We start from the raw sequence: 19,535 nt of genomic DNA on the forward strand, positions 1-19,535 counted from the left end.
TGCTTGGTCAAATGGTCTGTTATTAGCTTGGGCTGGTGTTTGTTGTGAAGTCAGTTAGACCACAAACTGACAAACACCTATACCAAGAGTCTTGACACGCGCTCTGCAACCACAGCCAGTCGCCTGTCATTACTGGAATAGTTTGATAAGCCAACCGAAATGACAGTGCTCGCTGCTCAGAATGCATCTGACAGGTGTCATTTTTGGAATAGCGCAAACCCCAATAACTGATTCTTGCTGTGTGTAAGCCAGGGCTGAACGATTTGGCAAAATAAAGTGATTGCTATTCCCCACCCCAAATGCATTTTGAATTGTTTTTAAAAAAATAAAATAAAATAAGACCCCTGTGACTTAGTCACAGAAAGAGAGTGCTGACATCGCATTCAAGATTTATGTACTCCACACATTTTCACGATTGGACGTTAATAGATGCATTCAATGGGGGAGTTTCTACGGGAAAATTATGTTGTCTTGCTGCAAATTACTCTCAAATGATTTCTTTGAATGGGGACACATTTTACTCAACACACTCACTGAAAATCTCAAGTATCTTCAAGTCATCAGACTAAAAGTCTGAATCAAGTCCCGAGTCATTGCTGTCAAAGTCCAAGTTAAGTTGCCAGTCTTGGACAATATTGTCAAGCCGAGTCCAAAGTCATTAAAATTGCAACAAGTCACGTTACCCGCGTCCACATCTCTGGTTAACGCTAATAGACGCTTTAGTATTGCTGGCTCGTCGCCTCCAAATGAAAAGAACTTCTTTAAAGCAAGATGATGGTGACTCTGACCATTTCCTGTGCCACAAAGCTTGCCACAAACGTTATTGGTCTTATTCCATGGCACCAGGTTTCAAATAGCACTAGAGCGTTGTCGCCACCTTAAGGGGTATTAATAGACACACAAAAAAAGTTCCCTCCAGAATATGTTGTATGATTTTTTTTTCTTATTGGCTCGCCAGTTGAGAATCACTGAACTAGACAGTAGTTATGTTTTGGCACGCTGTTTAGTGATAATGAGGAAGTTAATACTATAACACATGTCCTCATACACGGAACAATTTTCATAAAAATTATCCCTTTGGGTCTCAAAGGTTATGTCGAGAAAAGCAATTGACCGTGTACTGTATGTCAATTTAATTGTGCACTTTTTTTTAGTAATAACATCAACATGGTGGACCGGATTGGCGACATAATCAAGGCTGACTTAAGCGTGTTCCACTGTGCTTACATACTCTAGTTTGTGCAGAGTGGTGTTGTGTACCACATTTTGGATGACAATCTTACCTTCTCCTGAACATCTCAGCAAAGATGCAGCCGACGCTCCACAGGTCCACTGGGGTGGCGTAACTGGATTGCAGCAGCACCTCTGGAGCACGATACCACAGTGTCACCACCTAAAAAGCATTTACAGAAAACACTTTTCAGAAAAGTTGAGGATCATCAAAAAAAGCACAAAGTTCTAGGTGCAATTTTGATGCATCATCAAAATACACTGTGTGACCAGCAGCAAAATTAACAAGCCATTGCCCTATAATGCATGATAATGCATGTTGGTGACACAATCTAGCCATGTCCTGCAAAACTGGGAGCGACAAGCTACAACAGACTGCAACGCATCATAAATGTAATAAATAAACATAGCCGCATCCATTATTTAGACTTGGTTTAGAGATTTTAGTCGTCCGAGAAGTGGGGCATTGTTTTCGGTATCACCTCAAAACGAAATTAAACTAAATGTACTGCCTTCTGCATCGTTCTGCTTTTTACTGTCTATGGCCTGGCACTGTTGGAAATAAACTTTTAAACTTAAAATATTTTCTTTAGTTCACACTGGAGGTATGTTCTCTAATCAAATAATTCATTGCTTAATTGAAAAAAATGTGTACATTAACAAGTGTTGCAGGCTATTTTGTGCAATATGTTTTTATTTGAAATAACACTCAACTTGAAGAATTTTCTTCACCTAAAGTAGTCATGCCTAATACTTTGTATTTACCCAATTCACAGTATCCATTCCTTTATTCATGTTCTCTGCATTTTGGGTGCCATTTTAGAATCAAGGACTAAACGAGCTGCTTGTAGAGCCTTTTGAAAGCAACACAATACTGCTAGCTTTTTATTTTAAGTCTGCAGCTAGTACTTGAATGTTCTTGTATTTAAATGGGATCTACAACATCATGTTGTATAATTATAGTTTTGCACAATAAAATGTTCTCAAAACCATAGTCGTCCCTCGCCACTTGAGGCTTCTCTCTTCAAATCTTTGCGGTTGAATACAGCCTATTATTTGTCAAAAATATGCATATTTGAGCAAATTTGAGATATTTTTTGCCTGGTTTAACGAGGTAAAATACAAACGTATGGTATTCAGAAGACGCATTGTAGCATTCTATGCTGGTCACTAGGTGTAAGCCAGCACAACTGGCTTTTGTTGCAGGTTTTTACAGGCACAATAGTAACATGATAAGTCACAATGGTAATAACACTGGTCTTCAAATTAAAAAAAAAAAAAATCTCCTTCTAAGATAAAACAGATCAGTGGTCAATTTTGGGCTGCTGAACAAGAATATGACCATGAAAAAAATCGTATTGGCTAACATTTTACAGCTATGCGAGGTTCTTTATTACATAGTTACGTATAGGGAGTAATACACAATGTGATATGTTTCCGTACACTTTATGTGCATACAGTCACAAGATTATGAAGATTCAACTAGGCACTTCTTGTGAAGTGAATATAGGTTCTGTATTCAACATTATATGGCCTACTTTCATTGCCATTTGTGGGCATAAGGTATACCACATGCATGGTGTATCTTTAAAACAAGAGTTAATGAGCATTTTTAAACATCATTTTCTTACTCAGTGACCCAAAATTAGCCAAGAATGACTACTTTCATTTCAGTAGTATTTTGGGTGTAGACCAGTAAAATTGAAATATAATATGGGCTACTGTTACGGACGTAACCCAGCTACAGGTAAGCTAAAACTCAACTCTGAACCCATGACTTCACCTGTCCTCCACCCACTCATTTCCCCGAGCAACGCACTTGAGCACGAGTCTTATTTATGCCTCAAATGGCTTATTTTCTCTTATTATGTCTACTATATTGGTTAATGCGAGTGTAAAGGTGACTATAGGGGTGTTATTTCAAGTGTAGAGGGCTCTAATCAAGTATTCAGAAGGTTGTAAACAGCTTTTCTATGCTCCAACGATGAATATATTTGATTTATATATAAGGAATTCTACTTTGCCGAAATTCACTTATCACGGTTGGTTCTGAAAACCAATTAACCGTGATAAATGTGGGATTACTGTACTTGCTTTAGTACTGTACTGTACTTGCTTTAGGCCATAATGCCCTTCTGCTGCAAGCAATGATTATGCATGCGTGTGTGTGTGTGTGTGTGTGTGTGTGTGTGTGTGTGTGTGTGTGTGTGTGTGTAGCCGTGGCTTGCAGGAAAAGCAGCGACATTGTTACCAGCAACAGTAGGGAAAACCTCCAGATAAAACTCAGTGACCCCTAGTTACAGTGGAATGGTTCCAGGTGCTTTCCTAAACTCCAGGATTTAACATCAGCCTGTTGCTTTCGTTCCACCTCCTCAGGCACAGTAGCACCCTTATCAAAATCTTAAAAATGTGCGACTAAGGAAATGGCCACCTACAGTGTACAACACGTTGGACTAGCGACATCATTCTAAAGTCTTCTTTTTCATGCGTAGGCTGAACTGAAGGACCAAGCTAGCTCACTGGCCATAATTACATTACTGGATCCTTAAGTGAGGCAGATAAGGGAAATAAAAACAGATCAGTCACGTCTCTACTTGTAAACTGAATGACACTATTAATAGACTCGAGGGCAGCATTTTTCAGATGTGATACTCTCATCTCCTGCTTCCTGCTTTAGTGGAAATGAGGGGGGAAGCTGAGGCTGGTTGGATATGAAGGCCACTGAAGCCCCAAAGGTTGTACTACTTGGAAACAGATATTTTTTGGGGAAAAAAGTGCCTCAAAAGGTAAATAAAAAAACAGTCATTGTGCAGGGCACCATGAAAGATGTCACAGCAAGGGTGTTTTTTTTTATTTTTGGTGCCACCACAGAAGGGTATCAGTTAGTGGTGTGCAAGACCACAGATTTCCTTTTTGTTTCAATACTGAATAAGTTCATGGTCGTATCAGCGATACGGGTACGTTGTGCCAATACACCTGTATATGTCTGGTGAGTTTTTAAAAGTCGTGTATTTCAAATCACAGCATAGCTCATCGCAAAAAGAACACAAGACATCAGAGTAATTTTATTTACTTATTTTAAACTCTGAAGTATATTGAGATAGTGAGGCAATATACAACAAAATGACAAAAATCATATAAAATGTATGAAAATTGTGTTTTAAACCATCCACCCATTTTCTATACCGCTTCATCCTCATTAGGGTCGCGGGGGCATGCTGGAGCCTATCCCAGCTGACTTCGGGCGACAGGCGGGGTACACCCTGGACTGGTCGCCAATCGCAGGGCACATATAGACACACAAACAACCATTCACACTGACATTCATACCTATGGGCAGATTTGTTTTTTGGGAATGTGGGAGGAAGCCGGAGTGCCCGGAGAAAACCCACGCGCACACAGGGAGAACATGCAAACTCCACACAGAAATGCCCAGGGGAGAATCAAACCCAGGTCATCCCGAATCTCCAGGCTGTTCCTGTATTGGCCAACGTGCTAACCACTAGACCACCGTGCGGCCCCGTGTTTTAAACTATAAAAAAAGAAAATAAGTAAAATAACAAAAGCCTCATAATCACTTATTAATGATTAAGAACTACTCCGTTTATGATCGGCCATCGTTTCAACAGACTGAGACTGAGCATTGTACCCAGGTGGAGGAAAAAGTACTTCCCACCAATGGTGTATCATTTAGAGACGATATCACTTTCGATATTACTTTCTACTGTGTTCCTGCTAATGATATACATTACCTCAAATGACTGACATACCAAGGGATCAATATTTTTATGTGACTATCAATTTAAGAGCATACAGATCTGGTATGGATATTTCATATCAATCCGCATGTCACTAGTATCAGCAATGGCAAAGATGACACAAAGGTAGCGTGACAGAGAAAGAGCATCTCTGTCCTGGCTGCTCAGCACAAAATGGCAGTAAATCCAGGGTGTAAGTCAGCTGGGTTTAGTGCCCTGTCCACATGGAAACTTTCCTGGAATTTTTTTTTGGGCGGGCTGAAAAAAATCCGCACTGAGCAAACAGAACCATGTGACACCAAAACTATAAAAGAAGAACGAACGCTTGTGCATAAAGTCTGTTGTCTTCCGCTTTCCAGTGCTTGTCTATACTGACGACGACGTGGAATTACTTCTGCTAGTCATTTTGGAGTATAAAATCAAAAATATCAGGAGTGTGTCGACTGGGGTGAGTCATGCCAGTCGAAGCATTCGATATTTTGTCGGCTTGTCACTTCTGGTCAGTTGATGTCATTGTTTTCAGAAAGTAGCAGTTGGCTTGTCTACGCAGCAACAACAACAACAACAACAACAACAAGCCGGCATGATGTTCAGATGTTCCTGCTCTAGAAGCCATTTAAAAAAAATAGTTTCAGGGCAACCAGAACGCCGTTGCCGTGTGGATGAAAGGCTGAAACGATAAAATACTTTGCCGTTTTGAGCTGACAAGGTTTCTGGGTGGACAGCCCCTTAATGTGAAGACACTCACCACCTCCCTCTTTTGTTACCTCATCACTCAACTCATGAAGTTATAAGAGGTTTTACGATGGCGCACTTTGCAACAGATCATTTCGGCTTTAATTGTTTCCTGTGAGAAACAAAATGTGAACAGATTGTGCTGGACTATTAAGGTTCCTGTGTACTAAGAATGAACAGACGGAATTGATCGTTCAACGTTTGAGAACACTAAAACCAGATATAAAACTATTCTAAACGATTGATTCTTAAAAAACCTAGTCACTTGCAGATTTAGAAAATGTGTGATTTTGGTGTACTGCATTAAACATGCAACCCTGCAGAATTAAAAGCAGTATGACAATATGCACGCATGGAGCCTTCTAAGAAGAACCACAGACCTATAAGCTCGCAGTATATCCGCTGCAGTGCAATACAGTTATTCGAAAACCTGGCCACGAGTGCAGATATAAACACTTACATCACTCATACACTCGCACACACGGATACACACAGGAAGAGAGGTGTGGTGACACACAGTGACAAAATTGTTGGACGCCATTTTTTGTAGAAGTCACTCTATGGCAGCGTGGTCCCTCGCTATGCTTCTGAATTGCATAACAGTACAAGTAGTTCTTTGACAGCAGTTCTTTGGTAAGACCCCAAACCAACCCTGCGGTAGTACCAGTCAACTTTTTCAGACCTCTGTGCTCCCATTTACTTCAACTGTGCAGTACATTTCATTTGACACTGTCGGCCTAACCCCAAAGCTCACATCTGTTTACAAAAAAAAAAACAAAAGCGCACATCATTCTCCAATTACGCGTCGTTTTCCTCTGACAAGCACGTTCAGTTTGATACAAGACAGTTGCAAAGTGGTTCTCCCTTCCTCCTGACAACAGTCTACTTCATCTGTGCATTTTGCATTAAGAAACATACATGGAGAGAAGGAAGGAAGGAAGGAAGGAAGGAAGGAAGACCCACTGTGTCATATTACAGTGTTGTGCCTCTTAGGTCAGCTGTTCTATGTTGTCAATCTGTCTATTAGCTGATTTCTTCCCTTCTTCCACATGGTAACAAACACCAGAGGGGGGTCAAATAAAGCTGAGGGAGACGAACGTTAAAAGTTAGCCAGTGTGTGTGCATGTGTGGTGTGAGGCTGACTTCAGATTAAAGGACAGCATTCTGAGAATTCCTTTCAGTTGAGACCATCCTCCCCCTCACCACCACCAACACTGTCTTCCACTCTCACTGCTGAGCTCTCCTCCCCGCTCCGCCTCAGAGAGGAAATGGCTCCTTCTGCCCCAAAGGACCTCCAGACCTCCTGGGTCAGACCTCCGTGGCTGTGCGACTTGCAATGCCTGGACCTGTGCCACCGGCGTGCTGTGCAAGCACAGTGGAAGAGGACAATAGGGCGCATGCATGCCAGCGTGTGGGCGTTTGTTAGCGAACGTGGGAGTGGTTGCACGTGACCGAGTGAGCACCTGCTTTTGCCTGAATTAATATGTGTGTGGCTACAAATGTATCCAAGTTATCGACTGCATGCGTCTGATGTTACAAAAGCTAATTAGGGTTTATTATCTAACATGCCCGTAGGTAAATCAACATTAAACATACTCAGGTAATTCATAGAAGATATGCAATGAATGTCTGTCATACTGACAGAACCATTCATTTCCCTTAAACCCATTGACAACTCTGTTGTTTACAATGGGCACATCTCACCACAAATATTTACACAAAAAAGGCACCAAAGAGCATATATTAAACCAGGGGTGTCCAAAGTGCGGCCTGAGGGCACTGACCAGCTGTTTAAAAAACAAGAATAATGTCAATATTAAAAAGAGGAAAAAGTTCAGTTGTAATATTATGAGGAACAAATATATATATATATATATTTCATTACGAGGATATTGAAAGAGTGAAAGAAAATACATTTTTAGGGATCATAATAGACGTAAAATTGAGTTGGAAATCTCATATCAAAAATATACAACAAAAGGTGGCGAGAAATACTTCAATACTGAGTAAAGCAAAATTAGTTCTTGATCAAAAATCGCTCTACACTCTTTACTGTTCTTTGGTATTACCATATTATTGTGTGGAGATATGGGGTAATAATTATAAAAGCAATCTTCACTCACTCAATGTACTGCAAAAAAGATTGGTGACGATAATTCATAATGCCGCGTATAGAGAACACGCAAACCTTTTATTTTTAAAATCACAGACATTATAATTTGCTGATTTAGGACATTTTCAACTGCTAAAATAATGCATAAAGCTAACAATAACCTGATACCCAAAAACGTCATACAGTATTTCTCTATAAGAGAGGAGAAATATGATCTTAGAGGAAAATTCAACTTAAAACACGACCCACAGCATTTCAGTATGCGGAATTAAATTATGGAACGGCTTGAGCAAGAAACTCAAACAATGTACCGAGATGAGCGAATTCAAAAAACAATACAAGCAGTTGATGTTTGCTAAATACAAGGCAGAAGAGTCTTGATTATTATATTTATTCTTCTGTTATGCATGTTTTTATTTTTTATTATTTATTTATTATTACACTGATTATTATATGGAATAACAGGAAGCGAATAATATGTACTACACAAGATGTGGAACGGATGGGGGGTATAGGATTAAATAAGCTTTGCTTCTTCCTACTCCTTTTGGACATGTGGAACTGTGGAATGATTCATGAGATGTATTCCATTGTAACCTGCATGCATGTTCGAATAAAATTAAATCAAACCAAACCAAACAAAACAAAATAAAGTTGTCATTTTTGAAAGGTATTTCAAATTAGGGTGGGGAAAAGTTCTAATATTATGGGAATAAAGTCATAATATTACGAGAAGTAAATTTACGAAAATTATTTAAGAAGAAAATTGAAATATTTAGAAAAAAAACTGGGAACAAATGGAGACCTATATCACAAGGCTGACATGCAGTTTTTTCATGAAATACATATAACTTCTTAGCATATGTACATGTGCTGGTTTACAAAATATCTAAGTCCGACGAGCATTCTTTCATTTTTCAGTATGTCGCCCTGCGTGGAAAGTTTGGACACCCCAGCATTAAAAGTTTAATTAAAAGCTAGAATTGAATTCATCCAACCCAGAAAAACTGCAGTAAAAGTTTCTCAACTTTGGCACGTTATCATTAGGTCAGAATGTGATTACATTCCTGAGAGCAATTCAGCACAAATTAAAGTGAATCTCAGAGGAAAAGGGGATAACGGGTGTGTAGAGTGTGTGTAGGCAGGCCACATATTGGAAAAAGAAGAGCAGATGCAAAAGTTATAATTAGAGTATGACAAAACGATACATGCTAAGTGGTCTCAGTGCGAGATGTTGTCACCTATGAAGCTCACTTCCGGTCCTCCGGCAACACTATAGCATGACTCACTCGCAACGTCCCCCTCTCATTCTGCAGTTTACAACAATCATGCTGCACCTGGCCAAGAAAGGCAATAATAGAGAGATTAAAAGAGAGATTGATATATACAGGAAAAGTGCTAGAGCAGCAGACATACTGTTGCCAAAGTATGCAAAGCATACAGGAATGCAGCATGGGGCCCTCGGCAAGTGAAACAAAGACAGCACAGTCAGTGGCTCTCTCTCCCCTGTGCTACCACATCCGCACATCATTAGCTGGAAAATTCCAGATATATGCCGTCATTTTTTTCTCTCCCCCCCCCCCTCCTCCTGCTGCTACGGACACAGCTCCCATATCCCACTGCTCTTTTGTGTGCGCGCGCACATGCACGACAACCGCTGTTAAGAATTCCCACTTTGCGACCTGGAGCAATGCCAAAGAAAGGCGACAACTATTATAGTTAAAGGCAAGGGGGGAGTACCAGTGTGTGTTGCTGGTGAGATGCTCCTGTTGCTACGTATATGGCGCACGTGACAAAAAGACGCACCATGCACATACGGGCATGTACGGACATATGTTATGTTTGTTCGTATGCTGCATGTGTGTGTGTGTGTGAATGTACAGAACTATGTGTGCTAGCGAATGTTGTGGGACACCTCCTTTGCTCATGCGGGCTTCAGTCAAAGCAAAGAGGACTGCTTTTCCTTTTTTCCCATGTGGAGCTGTTTGGGAAGATATCTAAACAATCCCAGAGTGAGCTACACGTGCTCTCCTGCGTGCTCTGCAAGGGTTTTCCCCCTCTCCCTGGTGCCTTGCCTGTTCTTCTTTGTTTCCGTCGGCAAATAGCAAAAATGCATTGAACCACAGTACATCTATTCACAGACTGTGATTACTAGATAGACATTAGTGTTGTCGCGCTACTGGATATCGAACATGGCTCATGCATGTCAGGTAGTGTTTTGATAATAACTGGAGAATGGGCTCTTGAAAAAACACTTACATTGTTTTGTAAGAAGCTGTGTTCTGTTTTGAGTGCAGGAAATCTGGTTTCAATTTGTTTAATGTCGCCTAAGATATGGGTGTCTTATTTTTGTAATTGCCGGGGGAGGGTTTTGAAGTAGAGGGAACGAGGGAATAGCTGTGAAAATTCCTTTAATGAAGAAAAACAGCGATTCCTCTGCTTTCATAGGTTGAATCATTTTGATCATGAGAAGACATTTCCTACAAAGCTAGTAAAGTAGTAAAGTCGATGAGACACAAACTCAACAGCAAGACAAAGGCACGCATGTCCCAGCGCTAACTATTAAATACAGCGACCCCCAGGACATGTTGGACCGGAAGGAGAAAAAACGTTAAGCCTGACAATAAATGTTTTGTTAAATCTGGTGGCATTCCCCTTGAGTCCAATTTGACACGCAACGACATGCACATGACCATCCTGTCATCTTTATATTACTATGGCAACCCGCGTATGAATGATCATAACACCAAGAGGCTGGCACTCCTGACTGACCAGTTTAGAAATGGTACTAAAGAAACTTAAGGAGTTCGGGGTTGAGGCCGGAGACCATTTCACCTGCAGATCCCACAGAATTGGCACCAACACTTTCCTGACAGTCGACGCCACATGCAATCATCTGTGCATTTCACACAGAACACACTGAAGCACTACCATAACCGAATGTGTTCAAACTGCGGATTGGAATTCCACTATCGGATATACATGCATTACATGCATGACAACGTGCCAGCATCTTGTGTGGCTTATGAAATAGTGACGGTGACAGTTGCTTTCAACACAACAGAGTAGTAGAAGTGAGTCTCGGGTGTATAACTTCACGTCCAGTCCTGGGTGTGAGGAGGGGACTATACTCATAAAATTTCTGAAATAAAAAGGTTGGCAGTTCTGTTAGTGTCTGTATTCATGCTTGAACCTCTTTCTGGTGCCAGCAACTCATACAGTGGTTTGTATAGATAAATAAATATCAGGTTCTTGGTATTTAGTATAATAGCATAGTATGGTGTTTAGTATTTCAACTCAGGGGGCGACGTGAGTAGAAACAGGATATTTTTGCAAATATCAAAATGCTCCCCATTCACATAGACATAGAAAAATAACTAAATAGTTGGTGAAAGCATTTTGAGACCCGTTTTCAAAACTTTTGCATTTTCAGTTTACAAAACACCATTGTTCTGTAAAAGAAAAACCAAAACGACAGTTTTATCTGACTTCAGTTTAAAAAAAAAAAAGTCCCCAGGGTTTCCGGCATTGTTCTTGCAGAGGTGACAACCAAAACAATCCTCTGGGTTAGGATTCTTATCCATGACCTTTTTTTTTTTTAAACCAGAGGCCTAAGTGGGGGTTTAAAGTTGCATTGTGAGTGCTTTTAGGTTAGCATTTATCAAGATGAAGCCAAACTGTTTCACTATACCCTTTGGCATGAATGGCACATCAATGGTCTATCTAAAAAAAAAATAAGAATAATAAATAAAAAAGAGCTAGCTTTTTAGCTTTGGTATGTCAGATTAACCCATCAGTTTTACCCATCCGCCTGTCACTCAAGGCAGTTCAATGAAGCTGTAGCCAGACTGGGTCATTAAAATACCATTAACAAAGCAACTGCCCCCCAGGGACTACCAGAGGCAGCCTAATCGAGGGCTCTGTACCAACCCAATGGGTGGTCTCCCTTACTCTCTTTCTCTCTCTCAGGGAGGGCCAAAATATGCGAAACATGGTAGAATGGTGATGTATATGAGGCCGTCAGTCACATGCAACCATGCATATCCACTATTATAAAACAATGAACTTTTATTAATGTATTGTACCAAAGGGGCACTCAAGTACATTTACCTCAGTGATTTTAACATGGAGGGTTATAACTTTATAAATACATCAAGAGAAACTTGACTGAGAAGCCATCTTCTTCATTTCCAGTTGACTTGATGAACACGCCCACGTATCCCTGCAGTAGCTGAGGTGGCACGCAGAGGGTGCAATCACACACTCTGCACTTCCTACCGGACTTGGACCCAAGTCACTGCAAACCGAAATCAATCGTGGTATACTTCCCTGCCCCGAGAAGAGGTGGACATGTAGTACAGTCACTCACGCGTCTTGCCAGGTAGGTTTGACGTGCTTCAACACATCAGCCACCTCAAACGCCAGCATTGCTACGACACCCGAGGCTTGTTACTATCATAACAACGTTTGGAAAGTGAAAAAAGTTTGCCAGAGATGACCCGAGAGCTAAAGTGATATGTGAATTCATCATGGAAATGATGCCGCTGGATGACCAGCCCTTTACAATCGTTGAAGAATACCAGATTTTGACGGCTAGAGCCATGGTTTGTACTTCAAAGTCATCGCTATTATTTTTATGTTTTGTTAATAGTAGTCATGGCATAATGTTTGGTTGGGACAAATCTACAGGTACAGTATAGTCAAATCCACCTTTGTTTGAGTTGTTCTTACCTCCAGGTGTGTACAAACTAAAGTTACATCTTATTTTAAATCTCTTATTTTAAAATAATACATATAAACAGGTTATTGGTTATCGGTCTCGGTCTTGAGAGGTAGGAAGTTGTCGGTATCGGCTTGAGAAAAAAAAATCATGCATCCTTATAAATTAACTTTTTAGCTCAGACGCTCCTGACCTTCCTGCATCGTTTCTTTTGGCGGACGTTTTGGCGCTTCCTCGAGAGGGAAGAACCGGGAATGATGTACACAAAAAAGCTGACCAATCACGGCTGTGCGCTCCGTGTCGCCATTGATTCAAAGTTTGAATTTTTGGAGGTGCACGTCAAGCTCCGCCGGAGTGTTTGGAGGGGGCTGAGCCAGCCGGCGTACAGCAGTGTGACTACAAGCCCGGTATTCCAGAACTGTGCGCCCTGCAGCAAGTCAAAGAATGTCAGCCCATTTGCATGGAAAAGGTTAAGTGTTATCAGAAATCTGTTCACACTATTCAAGTAATAACAAGCAGAGTGTTAACGTTTGTGAGAGTGAGACAAAGCAAGTGGTGGGGGGATTTCTTAACAACTATATGCAAATGATCATACCGGTCATGATGTCATTATGGAAGTGCAAAATTAATCATTCGAGAGAGAAGTGTCTTGTTCCCTTAAGCAACAGCAGTTCTCTACAGCCCATCTGTCTGCCAATAACGGCAGCATTAGGTGACTAAATAAGTAACTGCTGCTCTGTGTTGGGCAAGGCTGAAGATCCTCTTAAATGTTGTGAGGTGTTTTGCACATGTACGCCACCAGTGGTGTAGATTATCTGCTCTTATTAGACAGAGGAAGCTCAGAATAGCTGAATGATGGTTGTGTGTTTTGGGAGAACTAACAGGGGGATTTCAAACACAAGAACATTCATCTGCAACCCAAGACTAAGTGCTACACTACTCCACTCTCACACTGTTTGATTTTTGTGTCCTTCGCTGTATAATCAAGGAAGGAATGAGTGTGTGGTTTAAATAAGCTTACAAGTTAAATGCCTTTGCGTGTGCAAAATATTTCAGTGACTCAACATCTGTCGCGAAGGGTGAATTCCCTTCAGGTATGAAAGTGTCCCCTGCCAGTAAGCAATGACTAGACCCCCAATGCATATAATGAACAATGCACCTTTTCGAGCATCTTGAACAGTAAATGTGAAAGTTAAACTTCGTCTACCAGTACTGTATATTATCATCAGAATCCAACCGAACGCCGACATGCTTTATCTGAAAAACTAACAATGTCATCACTTTCAAGTTAAGCAGCTGGACTAAGGTTCAGCAAATCCTTCCTGGCACTTACCGAAACATTTATGCGCAAATCTAAATAGTGAAGATTAAAAACAAATAACTAAAACATGCTATAAATGATTTATGATGTTGCGACAACAAACAGCAATTACTACTAAAACAAAAAAACTCAATATAAATATACCTTTCCAGACAGAGACAGAGTTAATCTGTTAAATGAAAGCTAAGAACTTTTTTTTTAAAGCAGGGCAGATAAGTTAAACATCCCTAGACAAATAACTAAAACGAAGTGAGTTACATCTGCTAACTCTCTGAATCTTTAAAGTCTCAACTCTCCTTAAATTCAATGCCTTCCAAAGAGTCTTTCAGTCTCTATATTATCTGGTCATCAGAGCCCAGAAGCTCAGCAGTGGGACATCAAAGTGCCGACAGCGGGAAAGGGAGGGGTCCGTGCGTCTCCTCATCTGTTCCATCCCTGTCCACCGTTGCCACTGAGGGATTCTTAAGAAGTCTCTAAACTCTCACTTTACACTGCGAAATTCTATCATTGCAGCTTGATGCCCTGTGAGCGCCCGCTTGATGCTTTTCATCTAACTCCCACGGGATGGGAGGGGATATGAAGGCAGTGTGTCTGCGTCTTTATTAAAAAAGCTAATTCCCTTTGCTTATTAGCTTAAAAATACAAGTGAAAAAACACTAATTAAAAAAAAAAAATCACAACAGTGTTTTTGTTTGGCATCATTTTAGATTGCTGGACTTACCACCGACGTGAGCGCCATTTGGAAGCTGTAGATGCGAGCTAGACCAAAGTCGGCGAGTTTGATCTGTCCTCCGCTGGTGACCAGGATATTTTGTGGTTTTAGGTCACGGTGAACCACGCGGTGCGAGTGCAGGAAGTCCAGCCCCTGGAGCAGCTGATACATCATATCCTGTAAGTAAAAAAAAACAACAAAAAAACATTTTTTAAATGTTCAAGCATTTTATACATTTCACCTGACATACATGCAGTGTACTGCATATGGATAAACATGTAGAATGTGATGCAGATTGTTTGAAGAATCACTTCTTGGATTTTGTTCGACTGTGCAGGTGCACCGATTGTGGTTTTTGGCGAGTGTATATTTTAAAAAGGAATGAAAATGACAAGAATCATTCACATCAATGGCACCATCGTCATTAGCCTAACTCCGGTGGCAGCCACACTTCAGTAGTGAAGGAGTTAATGGAGGAGGCCTGTGTCTTTTCTTGTCGACTGTGGCAGATGTTTGATAACTGACACACACACAAATGATAGAGGGAGGCCCCGTTCTATACAAGCATGGAGCTCTGTTTCATAGCAGCTGCTCCGCTGGAGTTAATTGGTGCTCCCTCTCATTTTATGACCACAGGCTGACCTCAGAAATGGCCATAGGTGCTGCATCAATAACACTAGAGCTAAAGTAAACCGGCGCGGGGAGAAAGAAACTATGTCGGACCAGCTTAGACTTGTTCCTTTCAAACTGAAATACTCCCAAAACAGGTCTTGCACCTGTAAACAAGTAAAGAGCCATTGATGAGGGAGCAGTGTTTTTTTGGCTCAAGAATAAAGCTCATTCTAAAAAGGCCAGAACTCTGGTATTGGATGGTTTTATGGTATTCCAATAAAAGACCAGCTGACATATCCCAATGCAGCAGGGAAGCTTGGATGTATACTTAATGAAAGCCAGTTAAAAATGCTCAGACTTTAGGGTCGCTGGGTCTTATCCCAGCCTTTACATACACTCTCTCCTGTAAATACACACATGCCCCCTAGCCCACCATCACCCCCCTCCCTCCTCAACCTCAGCCAAGACCTCACAAGTGACATGGACCTGAGCCCACAGCTCTATTCACTGGCTGACCAGCTGGTGAGTGAGTCAAAGAGGCCTGCACACTCAAGCAGAAAACATTAGCAAGCGGCGCGGGGCTGGCTGCTGTGCAGCGTAGAAGACGGGACGCCCCACCGTGTACTGTGGACACGAGGAGCTGAGAGTGTGCTTGTTTGTATACACACAAACTGCGTGTTCCCCTGGCCCCGTGTTCACATACACGGAGCACAACGCATTCCTATTTGTGTGCACCTCACCATGTCCAGGTCAAAGTTTATGTGTGTGTATGTGTGTGTAGTAGGGGGCGTTAGGAGTGGGAGTGGGGGATCCTGACCAAGGGCAGGCAGGATGCATAAACAGACCTTCCTTTCTACATCTCCATCCAGCCATGACCTAGTGAGGAGGGCAGCAGACAGACAGGGTCATAGAACAGAGGGAGGCAGTTGGTTATTTTACGTGTGTGTGCGTGTGTTTATGTGTGTGTAGGCTGACACAATAGCAACCCCCCCCAGTCAGTTCCTCCCTGCTTTAAATAACCATTTCACCGTGCTTCCTTTCAGCAGGATTTGCTAGTAAACACTAATTACCTCAGAAGTGTGACTCCTGGACAAACACACAAACAATGGTGGCCCCTTTGGCCTGGGTACCTTCCTCGCTGACGTATCAATTTCCACAACGGCTGAGTAATGAAAAATATTACAATGACCATGACAACCAACACAAAAAAAATGTCTGTGTTGGAGAACTAAATTTGACATGATGCGTGTTTAATTTGAAACTAATAAAAAGAAAAGTAAAAAGGTAACCAATATGAAGTACCAGTGGGCATCAGAATTCACAAAAAAAACTTTGCAAACTTAACAACTTACTCAAAATAGACAATATCACACAAAAAGGCAACAGGTTTGATCTCCAAAAATAAGCACGAGGAGCAAGAATAAGGGAGTAAGCCCTCTGCAAGATGCAGTCGCAACATGGCTTTCTGAGCATGCCTCCTTTTCTAATGCAAATGTACCAAAGGCAGCCATATTGTTTATTGTAGCCAAGCACAATATGAGACATCTGCCGGTTAGCGTTAGTGTAATTCCCTCCCCATGCTTCATTAACCTCCCCCTTTATGGGCTCAGAGAATAGAGCTGTGGATGCTGGGACGATGGCGGCGGAGAAGGGTGGGAGACACCCTACAAGCCCTGGCCGAGCTGAGGATCACCAGGCCTGGGCTAGCTCGGCTGCTTGATGTCCTTCCAGCTCATTTAATTCCTGGAGGAGGGCCTCTTTCATCAATGAGCATGTGGTGGGTCTTGAGGCCGAGTGGTCGGTGGGGGGTGGGGGCAGAGGTGGACAGGCTGGCAAGGGAGTGGGGCGTCTGGTTGTATGCTGACTATGGACCATTTTTTAACATCTAGGAGATTTAATGGTGACCCACCAGGAAACACCAAATGGGCATAGGTGTACCAAATTTGAGGTTTCTTGATGCAGACGCCAATCTTGTTGCAGAAGTAGAGGAGGCATTTTGCGGGGGTTAGTAACTGTGCAGTGTCCACTGTCCTAGAAATAACAGGGGATGGAGCCAGTGTCATGTTGCCACTCCATCATTGTCCTTTTGTCTTCCAATGGCTCTAGCTGCATGGATGTTAAGGGAAAGCAAAGGGAGGAGGAGCAGCGAAGCCTCCAACCAACTCAACAGGTGGTTGAACCACCACTGATCTTATGATGGAATTAATGCAATACTGGAGAACGTTTTTAATCAATGATTCGTTTGTTCATTATTTCCCCAATCAATCCTTTTATTTTGTCTTTCGGCTTTTCCCCATCAGAGCTCGACACAGTGAGTCAATCGCATGTTTGATTTGGCTTAGTTTTTACACTGCACACCTTCCCATTTATCCCGGCTTGGGACCAGTACTGGAAAACGTCAATAGCTAGGTGTTGGGCGGTCGCCCGGGAATCGAACCCGTGCCTGTCTGCACAAAAGGCATTAAACACTACACCACCAGGGTGAATCATTTAGTCTGTAAAAATCCAAAAGATAACCACGTGTCCAAAGACAAGTACAGAAAGAAAAATATTTAGCATTTGTATTTATCACAATCAGTTTAGCTCATTCTATTATTAACTTGCCAGTTGTTTAAGAAATGCTAGTAATACTATTAATTTTAAGAAACTATCAAGTGTCAAACATTTATTTATTTTATTCTTTTAAAACAGGACCGTCCAAAATGCGGCCCGGGGGCCATCTGCAGCTTGTAATTTGTTTGGTAACATTCTAAAAACACAATTAAATATGAAAAATGAAAAAAAATCCATAAAAGAAGAGAAAGAGAAGACATTTAACTACTAAAACTTATAATACTATTTGTCATCTATAAAATAAATCTGAGTTTGTAGTGTAGTTCTTATAGTGTAGTTCTTTCAGCCACAAATTAGCCATATCATTGTTTAAGACGAAGGGTGAAAAAAGTAGCAGCTTATAGTCTGGAACTAATGGTATTAGTCTGTTAAAAATTGTGTTAAAAAGTATTTTTTTAAGCAAAAATGTGTGTATATCTAATAGACACCAATAAAATAATAGGATACATACATACATACATAATCTATAGCGTTTGTATCGATTGTAGTATTAATGGATGCTTCCATATTGCTACAGCATGGAAACGCAGAATCACAACAATTAACAACAAGAAGAAATTACAGTGCCAGACGCCAGATTGTCTTTAGCTAAAAGGCCTCAGGTCAGATCCACCTGCTTCGTCTACGCTTACACAGTATCTCATCAATACTGCAGTTTGGCAGAGAACTTTCGCACGTAAACCTGGCCCTGGGGTGCCAAAAAAATCTATGGATACACTAGCTTCCACAATGTCTCCATTTCAAAAGTGACACTTAAAACTTTGAGGCCAAAAAATGGAGACATGCCCCTTCGGTATTGTACACGATAAATATTGGGACCTCGGGGTGAAACACGATTAAGAGATCTAAAAAAAGACGTTTGTGGGAAAGATTAAAATACAAGAAGGCAGTCACAGAGAAAGGGTTAATGGCGCGTCCAGTTCCGACCTTTGGGCAAATTGTAAGTGAACACTTAGAGTGGATTTTATCAAGTGAAACCGATGAAGAGACTTCCTTATGTTCAGAACGACTGGTGAGTATAACTGCTACAACTAAAAAATAACATTACCATTAATTCACACAAACACAACACTCATTTTCTCAGATGACATTCTTGCCCAGGGGGAAGACCAAGTGAAAACAAGGAGCCTTTAATTTGGAGGCCATTTGCCACATGTGCTGGCCTTTAAAAACACCCTGGTAGTGGCGATGTTGCAGAGAACTGCAGAGAAATGCCTTGGTCAGTGTTACACAGACGTGGCTGTGGTCATGCAAGGCCACAGAGGATTAGCAAATATCTCCTTTTATATTTAAAATAGAACATGGAGTACCAACTCAACAGTTGACTTTGCCTCAGTTCAACTCGAGTGGTTTGATATACGTCATTCACATAAGAATACATTGCACAATACAAACTACAGATACAAACTACTGAAGCAGCACTGAAAGTTACAGGTTGGTCGCAATTACCTTAATGGTTTCTGGCGGGACGCCGGGGTCAGGGGCCTTCTCTAAGTAGGTGGTCAGGTCTTGATCCACATGCTCAAAGACCAGTGTGAGTTTGGTTTCACGGTTAGTCCGAGACACTGTGCACACATCAAAGAGCCTGGAACAAGAGGGACAGGAGCGATCAATACAACTGATTGTGCTTAGCAAACAAAACAAGACAACAGCTAATGAAACAAAATGGTTTCTCTTTGCAGTCATGACTACATTCCCTTAATACCTACAAAGATGTGCCT

At 41.4% G+C, this 19,535-nt stretch overlaps 1 protein-coding gene across 3 annotated transcripts in view; it reads right to left on the reverse strand.

Moving 5' to 3' along the window:
* cdk6 (cyclin-dependent kinase 6) overlaps positions 1 to 19,535 on the reverse strand; it is a 34,985-nt gene that overhangs the window by 9,251 nt on the left and 6,199 nt on the right. For all 3 annotated transcript variants that reach the window (XM_054764297.1, XM_054764295.1, XM_054764296.1), the window contains 3 exons: positions 19,264 to 19,399; positions 14,599 to 14,766; positions 1,284 to 1,393 (listed from right to left, as the gene is read on the reverse strand). In XM_054764297.1, the coding sequence (XP_054620272.1) occupies positions 1,284 to 1,393; positions 14,599 to 14,766; positions 19,264 to 19,399 (414 nt within the window). The remainder of the gene's footprint in view (positions 1 to 1,283; positions 1,394 to 14,598; positions 14,767 to 19,263; positions 19,400 to 19,535) is intronic.

Source organism: Dunckerocampus dactyliophorus, chromosome 20 (genome assembly GCF_027744805.1).
Source record: "Dunckerocampus dactyliophorus isolate RoL2022-P2 chromosome 20, RoL_Ddac_1.1, whole genome shotgun sequence".
Taxonomy (NCBI): Eukaryota; Metazoa; Chordata; class Actinopteri; order Syngnathiformes; family Syngnathidae; genus Dunckerocampus; species Dunckerocampus dactyliophorus.